This window comes from Cibotium barometz, chromosome 17 (genome assembly GCF_041138505.1).
Source record: "Cibotium barometz isolate CiBa-2024 chromosome 17, ASM4113850v1, whole genome shotgun sequence".
NCBI classification, from domain to species: Eukaryota; Viridiplantae; Streptophyta; class Polypodiopsida; order Cyatheales; family Cibotiaceae; genus Cibotium; species Cibotium barometz.
Genome location: NC_141062.1, coordinates 46,607,415 through 46,627,599, shown reverse-complemented (window position 1 = coordinate 46,627,599; position 20,185 = coordinate 46,607,415). Strand labels below are relative to the sequence as shown.

The 20,185-nt window shown below is 38.5% G+C and overlaps 1 protein-coding gene across 1 annotated transcript; it reads left to right on the top strand.

Annotated features, from left to right (window-relative positions):
- The first annotated feature begins 2,652 nt into the window (after positions 1–2,652).
- On the top strand, positions 2,653–5,085 carry LOC147630087 (SPX domain-containing protein 1-like). Its single transcript, XM_086811708.1, has 3 exons — positions 2,653–3,356; positions 4,023–4,170; positions 4,317–5,085. The coding sequence occupies exons 1-3, from the start codon at positions 2,886–2,888 to the stop codon at positions 4,703–4,705; spliced, it is 1,008 nt and encodes a 335-aa protein (XP_086667834.1). The 5' UTR covers positions 2,653–2,885; the 3' UTR covers positions 4,706–5,085.
- The last annotated feature ends 15,100 nt before the right edge of the window (positions 5,086–20,185 follow it).

Below are 20,185 nucleotides of genomic sequence, written 5' to 3'. Positions count from 1 at the left end.
AATAAATTGACAAAATTGAAGCATAGCATAAAATAAAACAAGAGATAGACATCACCATGAACACTCTATTGGGTGCAATATCTCCCCTCATGCATGTAACTCTAGTTCCATGACATAAGTATTTTGAGAATTGTATTCAATAAATATTCCAAGGAACTATTAATAGTTGTGCGTACAAAATTGGGCTTACTTTTCTACTTTTACAACAATAGCTCGCACACTAGAGCTTGTTTACACACTAAGTGTAAAATAACTAAACTCTTCTAACATATGTGCTAATAATATAGCAACGCCACGCACAAGCGTGCATAAATAATTTGTACAATGTTTTACCACCACGGGGCCAAACAAAAAGAACTCATAAAATAACCTAGAGTACACTCGTACATAAAATAACATTGTGCACATTCGCACATTCCATTTATTAAGCTGGTTTCTACACACAGTTATCAAGCATCTTTTCTACGATTATTGTGCATCAAAAATATAGTAAAATATATACATGTAACATGTATGCATGTGATATGGGGGTTTTCTTAAGAGTAAGGTCCCTAGGATCTCCCCTAATCAATTTTAATGGAGGTCTTTAGTAAGGTCCCTAGGATCTCCCCTAATCAATTTTAATGGAGGTCTTTGTAACAGTGTAGCAATATCCTTTCTTAACATCAAACTTTGTGTTGATGGTTTTGAGAGCTATGCATTTCTTTATTATATATGCATAGGAATTTTAAATGTGCATTAATTTTGTGGCATCGCCCACCACAGGTTTCATACTAGTAGGTGATATGGGGGTCTTCATACAAGTGAGGCCCCAAGGATATAAATATAATACCTCTTGTATAGTTTAACCATGCTTATAATAGTTTCAACTAGAGTTATGCACCTTGTAGTTAAGGAAATATTCTAATGCAAGACCTTTATGTTAAAGAGACTCGATTCCTAAAATAATAATAAGTGCACGACCCATCATACTCTAAGGAAATATTCTAATGCAAGACCTTTATGTTAAAGAGACTCGATTTCTAAAATAATAATAAGTGCACGACCCATCATACTATCACTCAATCAGAGAAGTACTTTATATGCAAAAGACAAAGTTTCCACCTTGTATTTTGCAAGGAGGGCATTTTTCTTGGTTGAGATAGGTTTTAAAGTAAAAAATTTCTTGTTAGCTTGTAGAGAATATACCTTAATGCTTCTATGACATGAAACAATGAGAGAATGTACTAAGGAATCTTCCTTAAACCAATTCAAGTGAAAGTTTTTAAAATAATGAGATAGTGTACTTAGTCTCTCATTGAATTCAAACCAATTCAATGAGACAGAGAATATACCAATGAGAGAATGTACTAAAGAATCTTCATCAAACCAATTCAAAATGCATAGTGAAAGTTTCTAAAACAAAAAGAGTGGATAAAAAGGCCAAAATGAATTGAGAAATTTGTAAAGCCAAATCACGCACGACTTTGTAGTTTTTGAGATGTCCTTCTAATGAAATTACAATGATTTAAATAAAATGAATTTATTCAATTTGTGAAAATTCTTAAAAAAATACGAGAAAATTTTGGGATTTGGAGTTTCATGTCTTGAAAACGATGTGTACATTGAGTGTGTGAAATTTTAGGCTTTTCACAAGATCAAAAGCTATGATAGTACCAATGCTAATAATTTCTAAACATAGATACACGGTATTCAAATAAAACACACACCAAGACTTCTAAATATGGGAGGTGCTGGTGGTGGTGGTGTTCACATGGTTACTTTTAGATATGGCATTTAAATTAACCACACACCAAGACTTCCAGATGGGGGGTGGTGGTGGTCACATGGTTACGAGTTGGACATATTCAGCAAAAGCACATCCTAATGCGGGGTAGTCTCCTTTCGCCAATGCTTGGACATTGATAGTTGAACCACTTTCTCGAGGATAATGAACCCAAAGAGCAAGCTTTATTGAGTGATATCACGTGTCCATTCATGCCATGTCCCATTTTTTAAAGTTGTGTAAACACCCTCGAGTTAAGCCTAATCTCATGGGATAGGAAAAGTCATCTGATTGTCAAGTTGGCCCTACACTAATTTTACCCTACCTTTTATTAAACCTAGGCCTCTTGTCAATATCTTTAGAAGCCACCTCCCAGTATCATGCTTGGCAAGTTTTGCTAGGCCAAGAATTTGAAGGCCGATGTATCATTCAAAGTGGGGTTTGAAGGCCGATGTACACAACTATCATTACACTGAAGGCTTGGCCAAGAGTTGAGGACTAGGGTAATGTGAACTCTTGTGCAACAACTATCATTATTCATACACAAAGTACATTCCCATTTTATAATTCATATTTCCAAGCTTGATGCGCTTAATGGTGGGTTGGCCCCGACAATGACTGTGACGATGAGAAGGCCATGGCCCGTTAGTTAATCGTCTATAGCAGAGTTAGAAATAAACCGTTAGTCAATCATCTGAAGCATTGTTAGAAGTAAACCGTCCTTTAGGGTATTTTTCATTCCTAGTCTTGAGACTGGAATTTGACCTCAACCGTTAGTCAATCATCTGAAGCATTGTTAGAAGTAAACCGTCCTCTAGGGTATTTTTCGTTCCTAATCTTGAGACTGGAATTTGACCTAGCTACACACACCATACTACTCACCGCACACAAAACTCGGGGGTTTCGCCATAGCCCTTCGAAACAAGAAGGTATTCCCGCTCATCCCATCGCCGGCTTTTTTCACCATTTTTGCGGTTCACGTATCCTGAATTCAGCCTCTCTATCGCACTTTGAGCTCTAACCCTAACCCTAGCATTCCCCACTAACCCTAACCCTCATCCTCACCCCCCTTTGCCTATCCCTCCCCCCCCTGTTTTGACAGCCCGCCCTCTGCTCAGATATGAAGTTTGGTAAACGCATCCAAGCCCTCATCGATGCAGCCCTGCCCGCCTGGAAGGACAAGTTCCTGCCGTACAAGCGCCTCAAGAAGCGCCTCAACTCGCTTATTGGCGAGGTCCTGGCCAACTCGATCCGCGCCGCTGGTGCAGGACCGTACGCACATGGGTTGCCGTGCGCTATCGGCGATGGTGGTATTGTCACCTCTTCATCTCCCGCGGCTTATGCCGATGATGGCGCACAGGGACCGCAGGGATTGAGTACGCATGCAATGGCATCAGAAAGCAAGCCCGGAGGTAAGAGAGGGAGGGGGCCATACGAAGAGGGACGGGGCGCAAAGCGGCGGTGCCTTCTGGATGATGCTGAATTTAAACGCCTTCTGGAAATGGAATTTAAAAGGCTGCTGGAGGGAGAGCTTGACAAATTGAACGAGTTTGTGGTGGAGAAAGAGGAGGAGTTTGTAATCAAGTTGCAGGTATGTTCCTATTTCCACTCATTGGATCATTTCTTTAGGTTTAACTGATTGTAGTCCTCTATGTGTTATTGCCGGCAGCACCTATGAATTCTGAGTATAGTGTGGGCTTCTCAAAGTACGTGGGCTCACGCCCACAGAGCATGTGGCAGCCTCCCCTTGGTTGATGCCCATGGGACAGTGAAGGACAGCTGCAACAGCATTGCTGAGTCATGCCCACCACCATCTGTGAGTGCATGGGCAGTATCCCCAACCTGGTCATTCCAAAAGTCAGAGGATTCAAGCAAAATGAAAGAAGGTCCAGGTCCAGGTAGTTCTTGGCAGTGGCTGTGACTGATCTGCAAGCCCATTGGGTCAACTAGGCCATGTCTTGGGCGGTGTAAGGTCTTGGACATGCCCAAGCCTTAGGGGCAAGTACCAGTTGATAGATGCCATGTGTCATTGGGTCACTTTGCTCACGAGGCAGGTGTGCTGTAATATCAATTCTTGCAGCATTGTGGTTGTGGATTGATGGAGGGCGGTATTTTTTTGTGATGGGGTTTTTTTTTTGGGTGATGGGCTGTTTTTCTGCCATTGTGACTTGTCTAGGTGCTTCAATATAGAGTTCTCTTTGAAGATGGTGGTTTTCCATGGACACTTCCAATGGTGTTATTCTCCTTTCTTTTTCAGCACTTCAAGGAAAAGGTCGAGAGATTAAAAGACATGATGAAGGGCAATGATAAGAACCAATTGGACGTGATCAATTTGCAAAAGGATGTCGTGGTTTTTCATGGTGAAATGGTGCTTCTGGAAAATTACAGCTCCTTAAATTACATAGGTAATTACATGTACATGTTTATTTATTTGCTTCTGGAAAAGTGCAGCTCCTTAAATTACATAGGTGATAACATGTAGATGTCTATATAGATTAATGATTGAATTTATCTGCGTCCTGTTTTAATGTAGTTGTGCTTCTCAATGCAGGTTTAGTTAAAATCGTGAAGAAGCATGATAGATTGACGGGTGCCTGGCTACGCTTGTCATTTATACCGGATGTGCTCCGTCAACCTTTTTACAGCACGGACATTTTGTCCAGGCTTGTCAGAGATTGTGAAAATAATCTGATGTCGGTTTTTCCAAGCTGTTCAGGAGAAACCGCTGATCATGCCTCCTTTGAGAGGGAGACACAAGAGAGTGCTTTTGAGGATGATTCGATCTTTACTGAGGATGTTATAAAGGAAATCTACAAGAACACCGTGGCTGCATTGCAGACAATCAGGAACATGGGCAAGGGTAGCTCAACGTACAATGCATTCTCAGTGCCACCATGTGAAGACAATGATGATGCAGTGTCAGACGTGGATGAGGAGTGATTGATTCCCTTTTGGATGGTCAATTGAAGGACACAGGAAGATGGTTCTGGTGTTTCACTTTTTCTTGCATCATACTGACTGCAAATGATTTAACTTTGTAGCAGTTGAAATGATCAGAGCAAAGGCAAAGGCTGTCCTGCCATGGAGATTTTATAAGCTGGGTGTTGGGATGTCAATATATCATTGGACAGAAGGATGTATATGGAGCCGTCTATGGTGTGCAAGTAGCGAGTTTCACATTTGGAGAGCAGGTGGTCACAAGGACAGGGATCATGGTGCCGTGTTGAATTGTTGAAGTAGTTTGAAAAGATTGTGCATATGCCAAACAATCACTTTATTTTGTTATTTTAACAAATTAGAGATGGCTTATTTTTATAAAACCCCTGTTATCTCATTCTTGCTACTGGAGCATGTGAACCAGAGCAACTTTTTGATAGGTTGCTTACATTAGTTTATCCGTGAGATGCTTGGTGTTTTTGCAAGAGGAGAGTGGGTCATGTTAAAGTTTAAGGGCATGTTTCATGTAGGGTGTGGTTCTCTTTGCCGTGCTTAAGAAGTGGAGGATAGTAATACTGCTTTTTCTCCTTGAAGGTGATGTCTAGAATGCCATTGATTCCACTATGAAGTTGCTTTTTCTCCTTGAAGGTGATGTCTAGAATGCTGTCGATTCCACTATGAAGTTGATGCCTATAATGTAAGTTATTGATTTTTGAAAAGTACAAGGTCACACATTGTGGTAGAGTGAAGTTTGAGGTGAAGGCATTAGGCAATGAAAACTAAAAATCTAACCAACAAGTGTCTTGTCTAGGCCATCAAGTCCATCCAACTTTTTGAGTCCAGGTGCCTTCGGCATCACCGGAGGTGGCGACCTCTCACACATTGATTGGTCCTCTTTCCTACAGTAGGTGGAGTCTCTGGTCTTCTGGGCCAGTATTTCATCCCTGGACAGATGGGCCACCTTGCTCATGCTGCCCTTGACATCGCTCGATGTGGCCGTCCATACCAGACAGCAGGCAGCTGTGGCTCCAGGACTGGAGCCCCTACAGCAGTCGAAGGAGCAGGACCAGAGCTGGCAGCGAGTCAGTAGCCGCTAAGACCACTGGCCATGCCGGCCAGCGCGATGATCGATGTGACACACTTACAAAGGAGGGTTCTCATCCTGCAGTAGCCGGTCCCACAGAGAACCATTATGAGCCATTATCTCCCCCATCAGCCCTAGGAGGGATAGCTTGAGCAGCCAAAGGAGATATTGGCGTCTACTAAAGTTATTATTAATATTTTTGAAAGGGGCGGTAAGATTATATAAGATATAAAAAGAGAAAGAAAAAGGTACATAATGCTTTTTACATGAAGAAGAATAACTTCATGATGAAATTTGATTCATTATCAAGAGACCACTATTTGAGATAATTCTTCAGGGTGTTAAACTTTGGATGTACTTGCCATTTTTGAGTCCTACCTTGTAAACTTGATTTCCTCATTCACAACTAGGCTGTCCTTTTCCAGGCGGCCTTGTTGGATAGACTTGATCTATTGAGTTGGAATTCATCCTTTGTCTTTGACATTTTTAACGCTTCATCAACATCATTCATTGTGTATTGGGCTTTGTATATCTTGAAACCAACATTAATTGTAAGCCTCATCTGCACAAGCAAAGCCTTGAAGCATGTTAGTTTTTGCTTTGTTGAAAATCCACTAATTTTTGTTTATCTAGACAGTTCACAAGTATTTAGCTCTAATGATATTCCACATGGTTGTGGAGCAACCTACCGGAACCCCTAAGCTTCCAAGTGAGTTCACAGTCTATAACAAGGCTAATGCATTCTTGCAAGATCTCCAACACTACAATGTTGTTCGAGCATTGATATAAACATGTGGGCTATTGATTTCGGTTCCTTATTGCATATGCCCATTTTATATGCTCTAGAGTTAGTCTAGAGAGCTCTATGCATAATTAGCCATTGTCGACATGACTTCTTTTGTGGAATGACTGGAGAGCAGATTTTAGAGAATTTGAACGCCCCACAAGCGATGGAATCCTTAACCCTAATGGCGGATTTATGAATCTGGAGTCAAATCTCTTGCCAAAAGCTGTAGTGTACATGTGGCAATGCCGATGGTACTAGTGGCATTGTTGGGCAGAGGCTGAGTAGCGCGCGGAGATGGTTCAAGGCAGCGGCACAGGGCAGCGCAAAGGGCTGTGCAGGCGGCGGTGGCGAAAATAGCCGATGAATGAGAAGAAGGGAGAGGTTCATGCTTCTTTTATACCCAAGGGTGGGTCCTACTTTTTGCCAAAAGCTACCATGCTTTGCTTTTACTTTTTCACTATGCTTTCCTCTTTATTCTTTTAATGATAGAATATTACTCAACCTTTGTCAAAGTTCTTGAATTATTGCTTTTCTAGCTTCAGGGCCTTGCTTTTTGGAAAAGTGGCTTTTAGCTTTTTAATCTGGCTCAGTCTCCTCTTTCCAATGGTGCCCTTAGCTTGTGGTAAACTTAGTTTGACTTTTTGCTTTTTCTTGCTTTTTGTCCAAACTAGTACTTTTTCTTAAGCCAACTTCATGATCCTTGTTCCCATGCTTTCATCAACCTATCCATGTGTTCCAAGTATATCAAATACATCCATATGTTTCAAATATTTCCCAGTACTAGCCCTGTCGGGTGAGCTTGTGCATCTGGTCTTTCCCCAAATTTGTGATGTCATCTGCTCATCTGGCAACATCTCTATGCCTTATCTTTGACCAATGTCTTTGTTCTTGATGGTACGTCTTCATGGCCTGCCACATGTTAGATAAAATAAATGCATACTTACCTCCTGCAAGAACTAGACATAAGCTAGTTAACAAACAAGTATGCATCATTCACATCTACTGGGTATTCCAGGTACTGGCCAGGTAGTCTGGAGCCCAGTGGACTATCACATGCCATAAATCTAAGCATTGTCCGTACATAAAAAACAACACACAAAGTCAAAGAAATTCAAACATACATCAGTATGTAGTGAACAAGTAATGATCCTCTTGTTCATGGATTGTCCTGTTTGGTTCCATTGAAAACCGTGCTAAGCTATTTAGCTCACGAGGGAAACAACTTAGACTATCGCGATAGCGGCGCAATCCCTCCCTCTTGAATCTGTCTTGATCGCAAGACGTCCATATCTGTACTCGAAATACATCTGGACCAACCACTTCCTCATAAGCTTGTAATATATATAGATAGTCCTTGAAGTACCTCTCTGGCATCCATTTCGCATCCAATAGCAAATAATTTCTCAAATTTCAAGAGGAACTTTCTAACCATTGTACTTCTCACTGAAAGAAACTCAATTTGTTCTGGCTCTTCCACCCCTGGTAGATTCTTCAATACAGGCTCCTTTTGGGGGTAACCTTGTACACGGTTCCAATAAACTGTCAAGGAAGGCATTATGTATCCTCCAATACTCTTGGAAAGTCCAACCAATAACATATATGGTTGATCTTCTAGGTATCCTGAAAAGGTCCATATTCCACATTCTCTAACTTTGGCAATCCAAAGATAAAATCCATGGCAATACTCTCCCATAGAACATTTAATGGGTGCAATATTCTTGCTAGATTTTGTCGGTCAATCTTGACCATTTGACAAAACCAAACATTCTTGAACATAAAACTTAATGTTCTTTCTGCTAGGCCAATAGTAGAAGCTTCTCCCAAGTTTTGAGTTGTAGTCACTTTTGGATTCAAGTCCTTTGTTACACATAGACAGGTTTACTTCATAAAAGAATCTTTCTTGATGATAAGAAAATTTTCCATTCTAAAATTTGTTCCAATAAAATCCTTGAAATACTTATCAAAGACTTTCATAGACGACAACATCCAATGTAATCTCCTCTTGACAAACTTTCTTGCAAGATGTCAATCTGATGATCTTCCGATCTGTCTGGTTTCTTGCTTTGGCTTGTCACGAAAATTTGCAGCCATGTGTCCCTTGTTTCCATATTGGAAACACTTCCCTTCTTTGGCGTATTTCTCACATTGCTTGAGGGACAATCTTCTTTAAAAGAGTGGTGGTTTATCCCCACTTCCATCCTTCTTCTCCTGAGACTCAACTCTTGGTCTTTAAACTTCTTCCTTTGAGATGGATCTTGATTGTTGTTCTTTGTCTTGCCGTCCATCCATGGCATGCACAAGGCCTTAGGTTGCAAAGCTTTGTCTTGGGCTTCTTCCGAAGACGTTGGACTAGCTATGTATACTACTTGCATAAGCTTAGGTTGCAATCCATTCACAAACTTATACATTTCCATTAGTGGTGGAATGGGAGTATAAGAAGTAAACTTCAAAGAAATTGTTGAAAGTTGTTAAGGTATGTTGCCACATTCTCACCAACTTTCTGCTTTACCTCATCCCATTCCTTCTGCACATCTGCTTCAAAATTTGCAAGTATAAACTTTTTGTTGAACATAGCTTTGAAGTCAGTCCACGTCTTTGGCTCGGTCCTTTCTTGTACTACTTAAAGCCCCACCAATTCAGGGCAGCATCTTGCATGCGAACCATTTGAAGCTTTGACTTTTTGGAGTAGTCGTCTCCTCGAAAAGCGACATCAAACTGCTTGACAAAAGATAATGCTTTTTGTGTATCCCACTTTCCATGAAAAGCATCAAACTTGATGCTCTTCTCTCCTGGCTTGAAGTCCATCTTGCTCGGTTGATGTAGGCTCCTTTTCCTTCCTTTCCCTTTCCTATCCTGAAGATGTTGCATCTGAGAAAGTAGGCGTGGGAATAACCTCCCTGTTTCCTCCACAAGAAATAGATCAGGTAGCTCTAGATCCTTCTGCAATGGTGACTCCTTTGGCTTGAAGATAGGATTTAGTAGCTTCAACTCCTTCGTCTTCGGTGGCTTGATCCTTGATGAAATATTCAAAAATTCAAGACCTTCTTTGGTCATGTTCTTTCTTGGCTCTCCAAACAAGGAATTCTTCATCTTGGAGAAATTGTCTAAGCTACTAAAAATCTCGCTACTCTACCAATGTGATGGCCACGGTTTCATGAGAAATAGATGGATGGCCTTGGTTCCCATCTTGAAGTCCTATATTGGCCTCATAGTCGTTCCCTTCATTAGGCCCTTAGTCTTGACATGGCTCTGTCACCCCAAGAAAGTTTCTTCAAGAGAAATCCTACTCTGATATACCACTGTAAGCCTAGCGGGGCATGCCATGACAGATTCTACCACGTGTCCAAGAGATAAGATATAATTCTTCATCTTGGAGAAATTGTCTAAGCTACTAAAAATCTCGCTACTCTACCAATGTGATGGCCACGGTTTCATGAGAAATAGATGGATGGCCTTGGTTCCCATCTTGAAGTCCTATATTGGCCTCATAGTTGTTCCCTTCATTAGGCCCTTAGTCTTGACATGGCTCTGTCACCCCAAGAAAGTTTCTTCAAGAGAAATCCTACTCTGATATACCACTGTAAGCCCAGCGGGGCATGCCATGACAGATTCTACCACGTGTCCAAGAGATAAGATATAGAGAGAGAGGGGGAGAGAGAGAGAGAAAAAGGAATCGAGATCTTGCACAGTACACCACATTGAGCGGGGAACAAGCCTGCCCCCTTTCAAAAATTTATTCGGGAACAATCCACAGGCTTTAATATGTCGATAAAGAAATATGGGTCGAAGTCGATATCGAGGCACAAGATCTCTGATGCCGAGCACACCATAAGGATGACCCACAAGAATCTCTCATCGGGCTAGTACCATATCTAATGTAAGATTCCCCCCTCCAACTTTTTGAGGTGTGCAGGTGTAGGAATCTTCCCTTATGACTTATAATGATTCCCCTCTCTGAAATAAAAGAAAGATTCTGTTTTACCCTGTTTTGATCTAGAGAGAGAAAATGTCTAGAGAGAGATAGTCCAAAATCGAGATATTTTTGGATATAAAAATCCTCCTAGTGTCTAAAATGAATTCCCTTGAAACAGAAATTCAAAAAGAACTTTCCAATGTGCAATTGGAATTAATTGGAAATGGGTATAAAGGACCTTAGCCTAAGGGTCTAGATTTTCAGAAATTTTTGGACTATGGTCCAATTAAGGTTCCTATGGACCAATAAGATCAATCCATGTGTGGGGAGGAGATAAATCCAATTTGTAAAAGAGAAATACCCAAAAATGAGTAAATGCTCACATAAGATGAAGAGTTGACTATATACAAGGGTTATTAGTAAAAAACTATGAGTATTACTACAAAATGAAATATTTTAGGTATAATGATTTCATTTTGACACATGTGTAAGGAAGGGGAGTCCCTTCAAGGACGCGCCTAATTCACATGCTTAAATGAGTTTTAAACTAAAAAATAATGTGATATTTTTATTTCTCCTCTCTCTTGGATCAAACCGAATAAAAAAGGAACCAAACTAGGTCCAAATTTGGTCTAAATTCAACCAAACTGAATCTGGAAAATTCAAGAAATCAGTTGGTCTTGGTTAGAGTCTCCCTCTCCTATAAATAGAACCCGAGTCCTTTGTAAAAAAATAAGAGAATTATACTATGCCAGAAATCAGTTGGTCTTGGTTAGAGCCTCCCTCTCCTATAAATAGAACCTGAGTCCTTTGTAAAAAAATAGGAGAATTATGCTGAAATAATGATAATTTTTACTATTCTCTAAAATTCTCTCCAAATTGAAATAATAGGAGCTTCCCTCCTTCTTCAATCTCCATTGGTGGCTCCATCAACATACCAAACCAATTGATTGGTTGGGGGCCTCTACTGTGATCAAAGAATCAAGCAATTTGTAAGGTAAAGGGTGAATTTTGATCTTTTTCTATAATTTCACAATGTTTCTCTCCTCAACCCCTCTCAAGCTTGAGAAGCTTAATTGGAATGGCTTTTTAATGCTATTGAAGTTAATTGATTAATGGTAGTAAGGAAATACATAAATTTTCATTTATGCTTAATTTTAATGGTTTTTATGTAATTTCTCTCTCTCACTCAAAGAATGGTCATTCCCATGACCTATTCTCAATCCAAATGAAGCTTCTCTTGAAGCTTTTCCCTAATCCAAGAATAAATTCTATGCTTGTTTAATTAGAGGCCAAATTAATGACTTTTTTATGCTTTTAAGTTAGTTATTTCATGAAAATTTATGATTCAATCCATAATGGGTTAATGATCCAATTAGGGATCATTCTAATCATATCCATAATGTTAAAGTTCATTCTTTTAGAATAAATTGAGATTTATTAGTAATAGCAGTGGAGCTATGGCGAAATTTCTGTAAAAATTACACATAAAACATTTTCATTCAAAGTATGAAAAGAGGACTTCCTACCATATTCTAGGAATTATCATCCTAGATAAACTGATTGATTCTCATTGTAATCATAGAAATATTGATTTTTAAAATTATACATAATTAATGAATTTTTAGATAAATTTATTTATCTATGAGAAATAATTAAATGTTAAAAGAGAAATTCCCATTACATTTGGAATTCCATCATTGGATGGGGAAAAGAGAATTTCCTATCATATTGGAATTATGGGATAATTCATTTAATTTTAAAAATGAATTTTTAGATAAATTTATTTATCTATGAGAAATAATTAAATGTTAAAAGAGGAATTCCCATTACACATGGAATTCCATCATTGGATGGGGAAAAGAGAATTTCCTATCATATTGGAATTATGGGATAATTCATTTAATTTTAAAAATGAATTTTTAGATAAATTTATTTATCTATGAGAAATAATTAAATGTTAAAGAGGAATTCCCATTACATTTGAAATTCCATGAATGGATGGGAAAAAGAGAATTTCCTATCATATTGGAATTATGGGATAATTCATTTAATTTCAAAAATGAATTTTTAGATAAATTTATTTATCTAAGAAATAATTAAATGTTAAAAGAAGAATTCCCATTACATTTGGAATTCCATGATTGGATGGGAAAAAGAGAATTTCCTATTATATTGGAATTATGGGGATAATTCATTTAATTTTAAAAATAAATTTTTAGATAAATTTATTTATCTATGAGAAATAATTAAATGTTAAAAGAGGAATTCCCATTACATTTGGAATTCCATCATTAGATGGGAAAAAGAGAATTTTCTATCATATTGGAATTATGGGATAATTCATTTAATTTTAAAAATGAATTTTTAGATAAATTTATTTATCTATGAGAAATAATTAAATGTTAAAAGAGGAATTCCCATTACATTTGAAATTCCATGATTGGATGGGAAAAGAGAATTTTCTATCATATTGGAATTATGGGATAATTCATTTAATTTTAAAAATGTATTTTTAGATAAATTTATTTATCTATGAGAAGTAATTAAATGTTAAAAGAGGAATTCCCATTACATTTGGAATTCCATCATTGGATGGAAAAAAGATAATTTTCTATTATATTGGAATTATGGGATAATTTATTTAATTTTAAAAATGAAATTTTAGATAAATTTATTTATCTATGAGAAATAAGTAAATGTTAAAAGAGGAATTCCCATTACATTTGGAATTCCATGATTGGATGGGAAAAGAGAATTTCCTATCATATTGGAAATATGGGATAATTCATTTAATTTTAAAAATGAATTTTTAGATAAATTTATTTATCTATGAGAAGTAATTAAATGTTAAAAGAGGAATTCCCATTACATTTGGAATTCCATCATTGGATGGAAAAAAGAGAATTTCCTATCATATTGGAATTATGGGATAATTCATTTAATTTTAAAAATAAATTTTTAGATAAATTTATTTATCTATGAGAAGTAATTAAATGTTAAAAGAGGATTTTCCATTACATTTGGAATTCCATCATTGGATGGGAAAAAGAGAATTTCCTATCATATTGGAATTATGGGATAATTCATTTAATTTCAAAGATGAATTTTTGGATAAATTTATTTATCTATGAGAAACATTTAAATGTCAAAAGAGGAATCCTTGCGACATTTGGAATTCCATCATTTAGATGGACAAAGAGAAATTTATAGCATATTGAAATAATGGATATTTTAAATGAATTTATTTTATAAGAAATATTTGATGGAAAAAGAGAAATTTATAGCATATTGAAATAATGGATATTTTAAATGAATTTATTTTATAAGAAATATTTGATGGGAAAAGAGGAATTCCCATGGTAATTGGGATCCTAGAAATTAAATGGGAAGAAGAGGAATTTTTAGTATAAATTCGATTTATGATTATTTTACCATAAGAGAAAATATGGGTAGAATTGATTTCTATAAATCCCATGAATTCTTTTACTCAAAAGAAGAATATTGAATATAATTAAGGAATTGAGGAATCGAATATAATTAAATTGAGGAATTTAGAAGCAATATAGAAATAGTCCTCAAAAAAGAATCTTTAATTTAGGCCAAGCAATTGGCAGGAATTTAGAAAAAAGTCTTATTATCGATATCAATAAGGAAAAAGCTATTAAATGGTAATCGCATGAAAATGGGATGTGATAAAATGTGTATGTGATGTGATAATAGGATGTGATAAGATGAGTATGAGATGTAAAAGGATGTGATAAGATGAGTATGAGACGTAAAAGGATGTGATAAGATGTGTATGGGATGTGATAAGATGTGTATGGGCTATGATAGGACGAGAATGGATGTGTGAATGTGAATAAGAATACGAATGTTAATGTGAATGTGGATGTGGATGTGCGAATGAGGATGTGGATGTATGAATGTGGATGTGGAAATGGATGTATGGATGTGGATGTGGATGTGGATGTATGGATGTGGATGTGGATGTATGAATGTGGATGTGAAAATGGATGTATGGATGTAGATGTGAATGTGGATGTGGATGTGGAAATGGATGTATGGATGTGGATGTGGATGTGGATGTGGATGTGAAAATGGATGTATGGATGTAGATGTGAATGTGGATGTAGATGTGAATGTGGATGTATGAATGTGGATGTGGATGTGGAAATGGATGTATGGATGTGGATGTGGATGTATGGATGTGGATGTGGATGTATGAATGTGGATGTGAAAATGGATGTATGGATGTAGATGTGGATGTGGATGTGGATGTATGAATGTGGATGTGGATGTGGATGTGGATGTATAAATGTGGATGTGAAAATGGATGTATGGATGTAGATGTGAATGTGGATGTGGATGTATGAATGTGGATGTGGAAATGGATGTATGGATGTGGATGTGGATGTATGAATGTGGATGTGAAAATGGATGTATGGATGTAGATGTGGATGTGGATGTATGAATGTCGATGTGGATGTGGATGTATGAATGTGGATGTGAAATGGATGTATGGATGTAGATGTGGATGTGGATGTACGAATGTGGATGTGTATGTGGAATAATGAATGCGAATATGTATGTGAATGGATATGACGTCGATATGAGCGAATGGATGAGATGAGATGTCATGTGAATCAGAATGTGAATGAATGAGATATAATGAGAAATGGATGTGATGAGACGTAATGTAATTTAAGAAAGATAGGAATGGATGTTAGGTGAAGTGAATGAATCTGATGTGATGGGATGGAAAATGATGTATCTAGTTAAGAATGGATACGCATATGATTTGGATTTGGGTAATATGGATTGATGTGGAACAATCTGGAAAGACGAGAGTTCATTATAGAAACTGTATTTGTGAACTGTTTGTAAATGACTGTTTTATGTCAAGAATGCTAGGGAAGCATTTTTGACTATCGTGAGAATGTGGTCGTGGAGACCTACCTGATAAAGTTGCAACAGAGGACATCTCGCGTAGCAAAGTCAACGGAGGACATCTCGCGTAGCAAAGTCGGCCGAGGTCTTGACGAGCCTCGGTTCGATTTAAATGGTGAGCTTCTAGTACTGTGGATGAGGGACCAAGGAAGCGCTAGGTGACCTGCGAAGGATCCTAGAGGGTGCTGATGCTCGGGCTCTGGGTCGCCCCGAAGATACCCACACGTGCGTCGTGGAAGATATTGGAACAAGGAGTAAGAGTTGTTTTCTGAAACCGAGTATGGATCTGGTTGATTGACCTTGCTGGTCCTCAATTGATGAGTCCATAACTCTCTTATATGGATATGTTGGTTGATCTTGCTGATCTTCAATGAGGATTCCATCTTGATTTTTATAAGTGAATATTTGCCGGCTACTATGAGCTAGGAACTATCGAAAAGGCCCCTGAGTGAATAGGTGGTGAGCGTTCTGGTTGCCATTGATGCCATAGATACTCGATGAAGGAATGATTGGAAATTAAGATTCAACCGGATACTTGGAAGTTTATGATCAGTAACACTATGATTGCATTAAATGACTGATTTAAATACAGTTGAATCTAGGAAAAAGGCAATTTCATATTGGGTTTGTAAGTGGTGTGACTGGAGTTAAATTTGCTTGAAAATCCGGCTAGGGGGCCTGGGAACTCTTTTCCCTAGTACCCGGGACAAAACCTAACCAAATTCTAAATTGGATCCCATCACTACAGTGGTGGTTGGGTAGTTGGCTAACCCATGGGACTAGATGGGGTTAGGTTGGACTGATGGATCCGTAAAATGAGACTCAATTTCTATTGTAGTACGCTAGATGAAGTAAATCCCGGATAGTAATCGTTCTATGGAAAAAGGAATCAACGGCTGCGCCTCTTGATGGGGAAAAAACGTTGATCTCTATGATCCAAGTGCAAGTTTCTTCCTTGATCTGACCAAGTGACTTTAGGTTCGGTCGGATCAGTTTGGTCAGTAATGACCTTGACTACGTTAGAGTAAAATTTATCCTGGAGGAATCGCCTGTGCTTTCCGGGCAAGGGAAGTTTTTCCAAGTTCGGTTTTGGAAGAACTGAGGAATTAGTCACCTGTCCGGATATCCGTGGGTGAGGCCCCGAGTGTGGGACCCTGCCCTGCGCAAGATGTGCTACTTCCGCTCCTAGCACCATGAATCCGTTGCGCGGTGGGGACGGGGATCTTACATCTAATATCCTAAATCCAGATCCAAGGCCGAGTCCAAGTCCAAGTCCAAGTCCAAGTTCCAAGTCTAGAAAACTTAATATCCAATCTGTAGAAAATCCTCAAGAAAGCAAACACTAAGTTGGCGATGGAACCCTTAACCTTGATGGTAGATTTATGATTCACGAGTCAAATCTTTTGTCAAAAGTTGAAGTGTACACGTGCAACGTCAGCGGCTAGGTGCTAGCGGTGGTACTGGCGCTGTTGGGGGTAGAGGCTAAGCAGCATGGAGATGGTACAAGGTAGCCGCACAGGGCAACGCAAAGGGCTGTGTAGGCGGTGGTGCTGGGCGGCGGCACGGTGGAGGTGTTGGGCGCGGTGAGGAGTTGGGTGGGCGACGAAAATAGCCAGTGAGGGGTGGTAGAAGAAACCCCTTGATCAAAAGCTTGATAACGATGAGGATGATGATGGAGATGGTGTTCTTGCACTATCCCGCGAACTTGATGATGATGTTGATGAAGGTGAGGATAATCTCCAAGCTTCAATGAATGAGGAGAAGGGAGAGGTTCATGCTTCTTTTATACCCAAGGGGAGTCCTACTTTTTGCCAGAAGCTACCATGCTTTGCTTTTACTTTTTCACTATGCTGTCCTCCTTATTCTTTTAATGATAGAATATTACTCAACTTTTGTTAAAGTTCTTGAACTATTGCTTTTCTAGCTTTAGGCCTTGCTTTTTTGCCCTAGAGCTACATTTTGGAAAAGCGACTTTTAGCTTTTTGATCCAACTCAGTCTCCTCTTTCCAATGGTGCCCTTAGCTCACGGTCAACTTAGTTTGAATTTTTACTTTTTCTTACTTTTTGTCCAAAACTTGTGCTTTTTCTTGAGCCAACTTCATGATCCCTATTCCCATGCTTTCATCAATGTGTCCATGTGTCTGGGCATGTATTCCATCATGTGAAATAGAGCTAGGAGGGCCAAATAGTTACAATGGTTCTACAAAAGTGGGACTTTCTCCTAGCCCGCGACAATGCCATCGAACTTAGGATCAGATGCACATCTCTATGGTCCAACTTGAATTTCAATTTCAATTTGACCATAGAGTACCAACTTCGCTTAACCCTACACCAAACATCTCCCTAGCATTTGATCCCCTTTTTAGATAGTTTATGGGCATGAACATAATCCTCTATGTGAATGCACTTGTTTAAAGTTAGCATAACCAAATTGAGCATGAACATAATCCTCTATGTGAATGCACTTGTTTTTAGATAGTTTATGGGCATGAACATAATCCTCTATATGTGAATGCACTTGTTTAAAGTTAGCATAACCAAATTGAGTCCAAATACAATACTCCCCAAACCTATGGAGCTTTCTGGAAAGGGTAAGTTCCTTCTTATATCTGTTTTATGGTTTCCATAGAGCTTTGACTAGAGGGTTGCCAAAGGGCTTGATAGCAGTGGGGCTGGGATGAAGAAGAGGGCCATTAGTAGAGGAATGTCCTTCCATCTTAGGCATTCTTCCATCCTTAATCTCTGCTCATGTGCTTGTTAAGAAGAATGCCCCAGTCTTCCTCCTTGTTTTGAAGACTTCTTATACCCATTTGACTACCATCCTAACTGCAACACCTACAATGTTTGGTACTTCTAGAACTCCTTTGCTCTTTGGAAGTGCAAACTTTCCAAGCAATTTTTGGGATTTTATATACCTTTGCATCTCGTGACCATAAGAAATTCTTACACATGGCTTCCATGCATTTGATCTCCATTGTTGAGGGTCTCCAATAGGAGAGCAAGTAAATGGTATACTTGGGAAGAGGATATGTTTGACAACAAGAAACCTGCCTGTTAAAGGAGATATTTGAGAACAAGAAACCTACCTGCTAGACCATGATGGTATCCTTCCACTACAATAATGTGTAGATGGATTTGTAAGTGCCATGCGGAGAGATATATTGCAAATGTGCTTGCAATCTTAAATGATTGGTGCGATCCACAACATGAGAGCACAATGTATACATAGTAGCAACTAGACCTTTGGGATACAGGGATATACAATGTATACATAGCAGCAACTAGACCTTTGGAATACAGGGACATACAAGAGATGCCCATTGTTCTTTGACTTTCCAAGTGGCAAATTTCCCAAGAGCGAGAAGGAGATGTATACTCAGGCCTACAAATCAAAGCAATTAACCATGGTATGTTCTTTGACTTTCCAAGTGGCAAATTTCCCAAGACTGAGAAGGAGATGTATACTCAGGCCTGCAAATCAAAGCAATCAACCATGGTATGAACTATACAATTAGATATTTTAGTTCCTTTTTAATATTGTTTCTTATATCTTTTTGAATCGTGATTTCTATTGTGAAGCCTAGAAGTCTACGTGACCAATCACATGTTTAAGACAAGGGCAAAGGTCTTATGAAAGATGAAGGATATGATGAAGATGAAGGGGAAAAAGTGCCAAAGAAGGATGCAATGAAGGAAAATAAAAAAGGAAAGGCACGAGAGGAAGAGGAAGACTTTGTATCAGAATACGACGAAAGCGATTCTGAGGATAACACTCGCAAGATCGAGGTAACCCCAAAATTTAAAGAAATGGTTCATGTAGCAACACAGGCAGGGAACTCTTTTACTTATGGTTCATTAGTTTTATTGTTACATAGTTCAAATACTAACGTAGATGAATAAGTTATGGATCTAGATAAGCTTAAGAGGTGAAGCACCAAATGCACCATCCACCTAGTCTAGGTGTTTTGACCCCAATCCAAATGAATTTGTTAGGTATGATTTTACTCATTGTAATGATAATGTAATGTATATGTGTGGTGCATGCACTTAAAAAATGTATGCTTTGTAGGAGTGTCTCATCGTGCGACCTCAATAGTAGTCCTCATTCCGAGTGAATATCGAAGTGCTAGTTCCTCTACTGTTATAGAAGCCTCGATGCTAACAGGTGTAATAATCAATTGTGAACACATGAGAAAGGATTGTGAAGGTGTGTCTTTATATCATGTAATGACAATTAATGTGTAACTCTTCTCAACATGGTGTAGCAGGACATGATTCTACAAAGATAAGGGAATCCATTGAAGATAGGCCGTGCAATTCAGAACTAGGATATCCACATGAGCTAGTATATCTTTTTGATATGTTGTAGATCCTGAAAGAGGGAGATCGGATCTTTAATGTTAAAGGTATCAATACAAGCACATCGTGTAATTGTATTATAGTGAGGTTGCCCACAAGAGGTTCCATTTATGGCTACCACGATGACATTGGCCCACCATAGAATCTTTGTACATGTGAGTGATGAGATGAATTTTCCTTCATTAAGATCTTAAGTGTTGTAATGTATATGTTGTGTGTATGTCATCTTACGTTTTAAGTCTATGCCACGTAGATGGAGAGGAGTCTTTATTGCTTCAGATTTGTGAGACCATCTTAGACCATAATGGCTCTATTATTGTTATTGGTACTATGTATCAAGTGGCAACCATAGTGTAGGCCGAGTAATCTAGCTTCTCCTTAGACACCCTA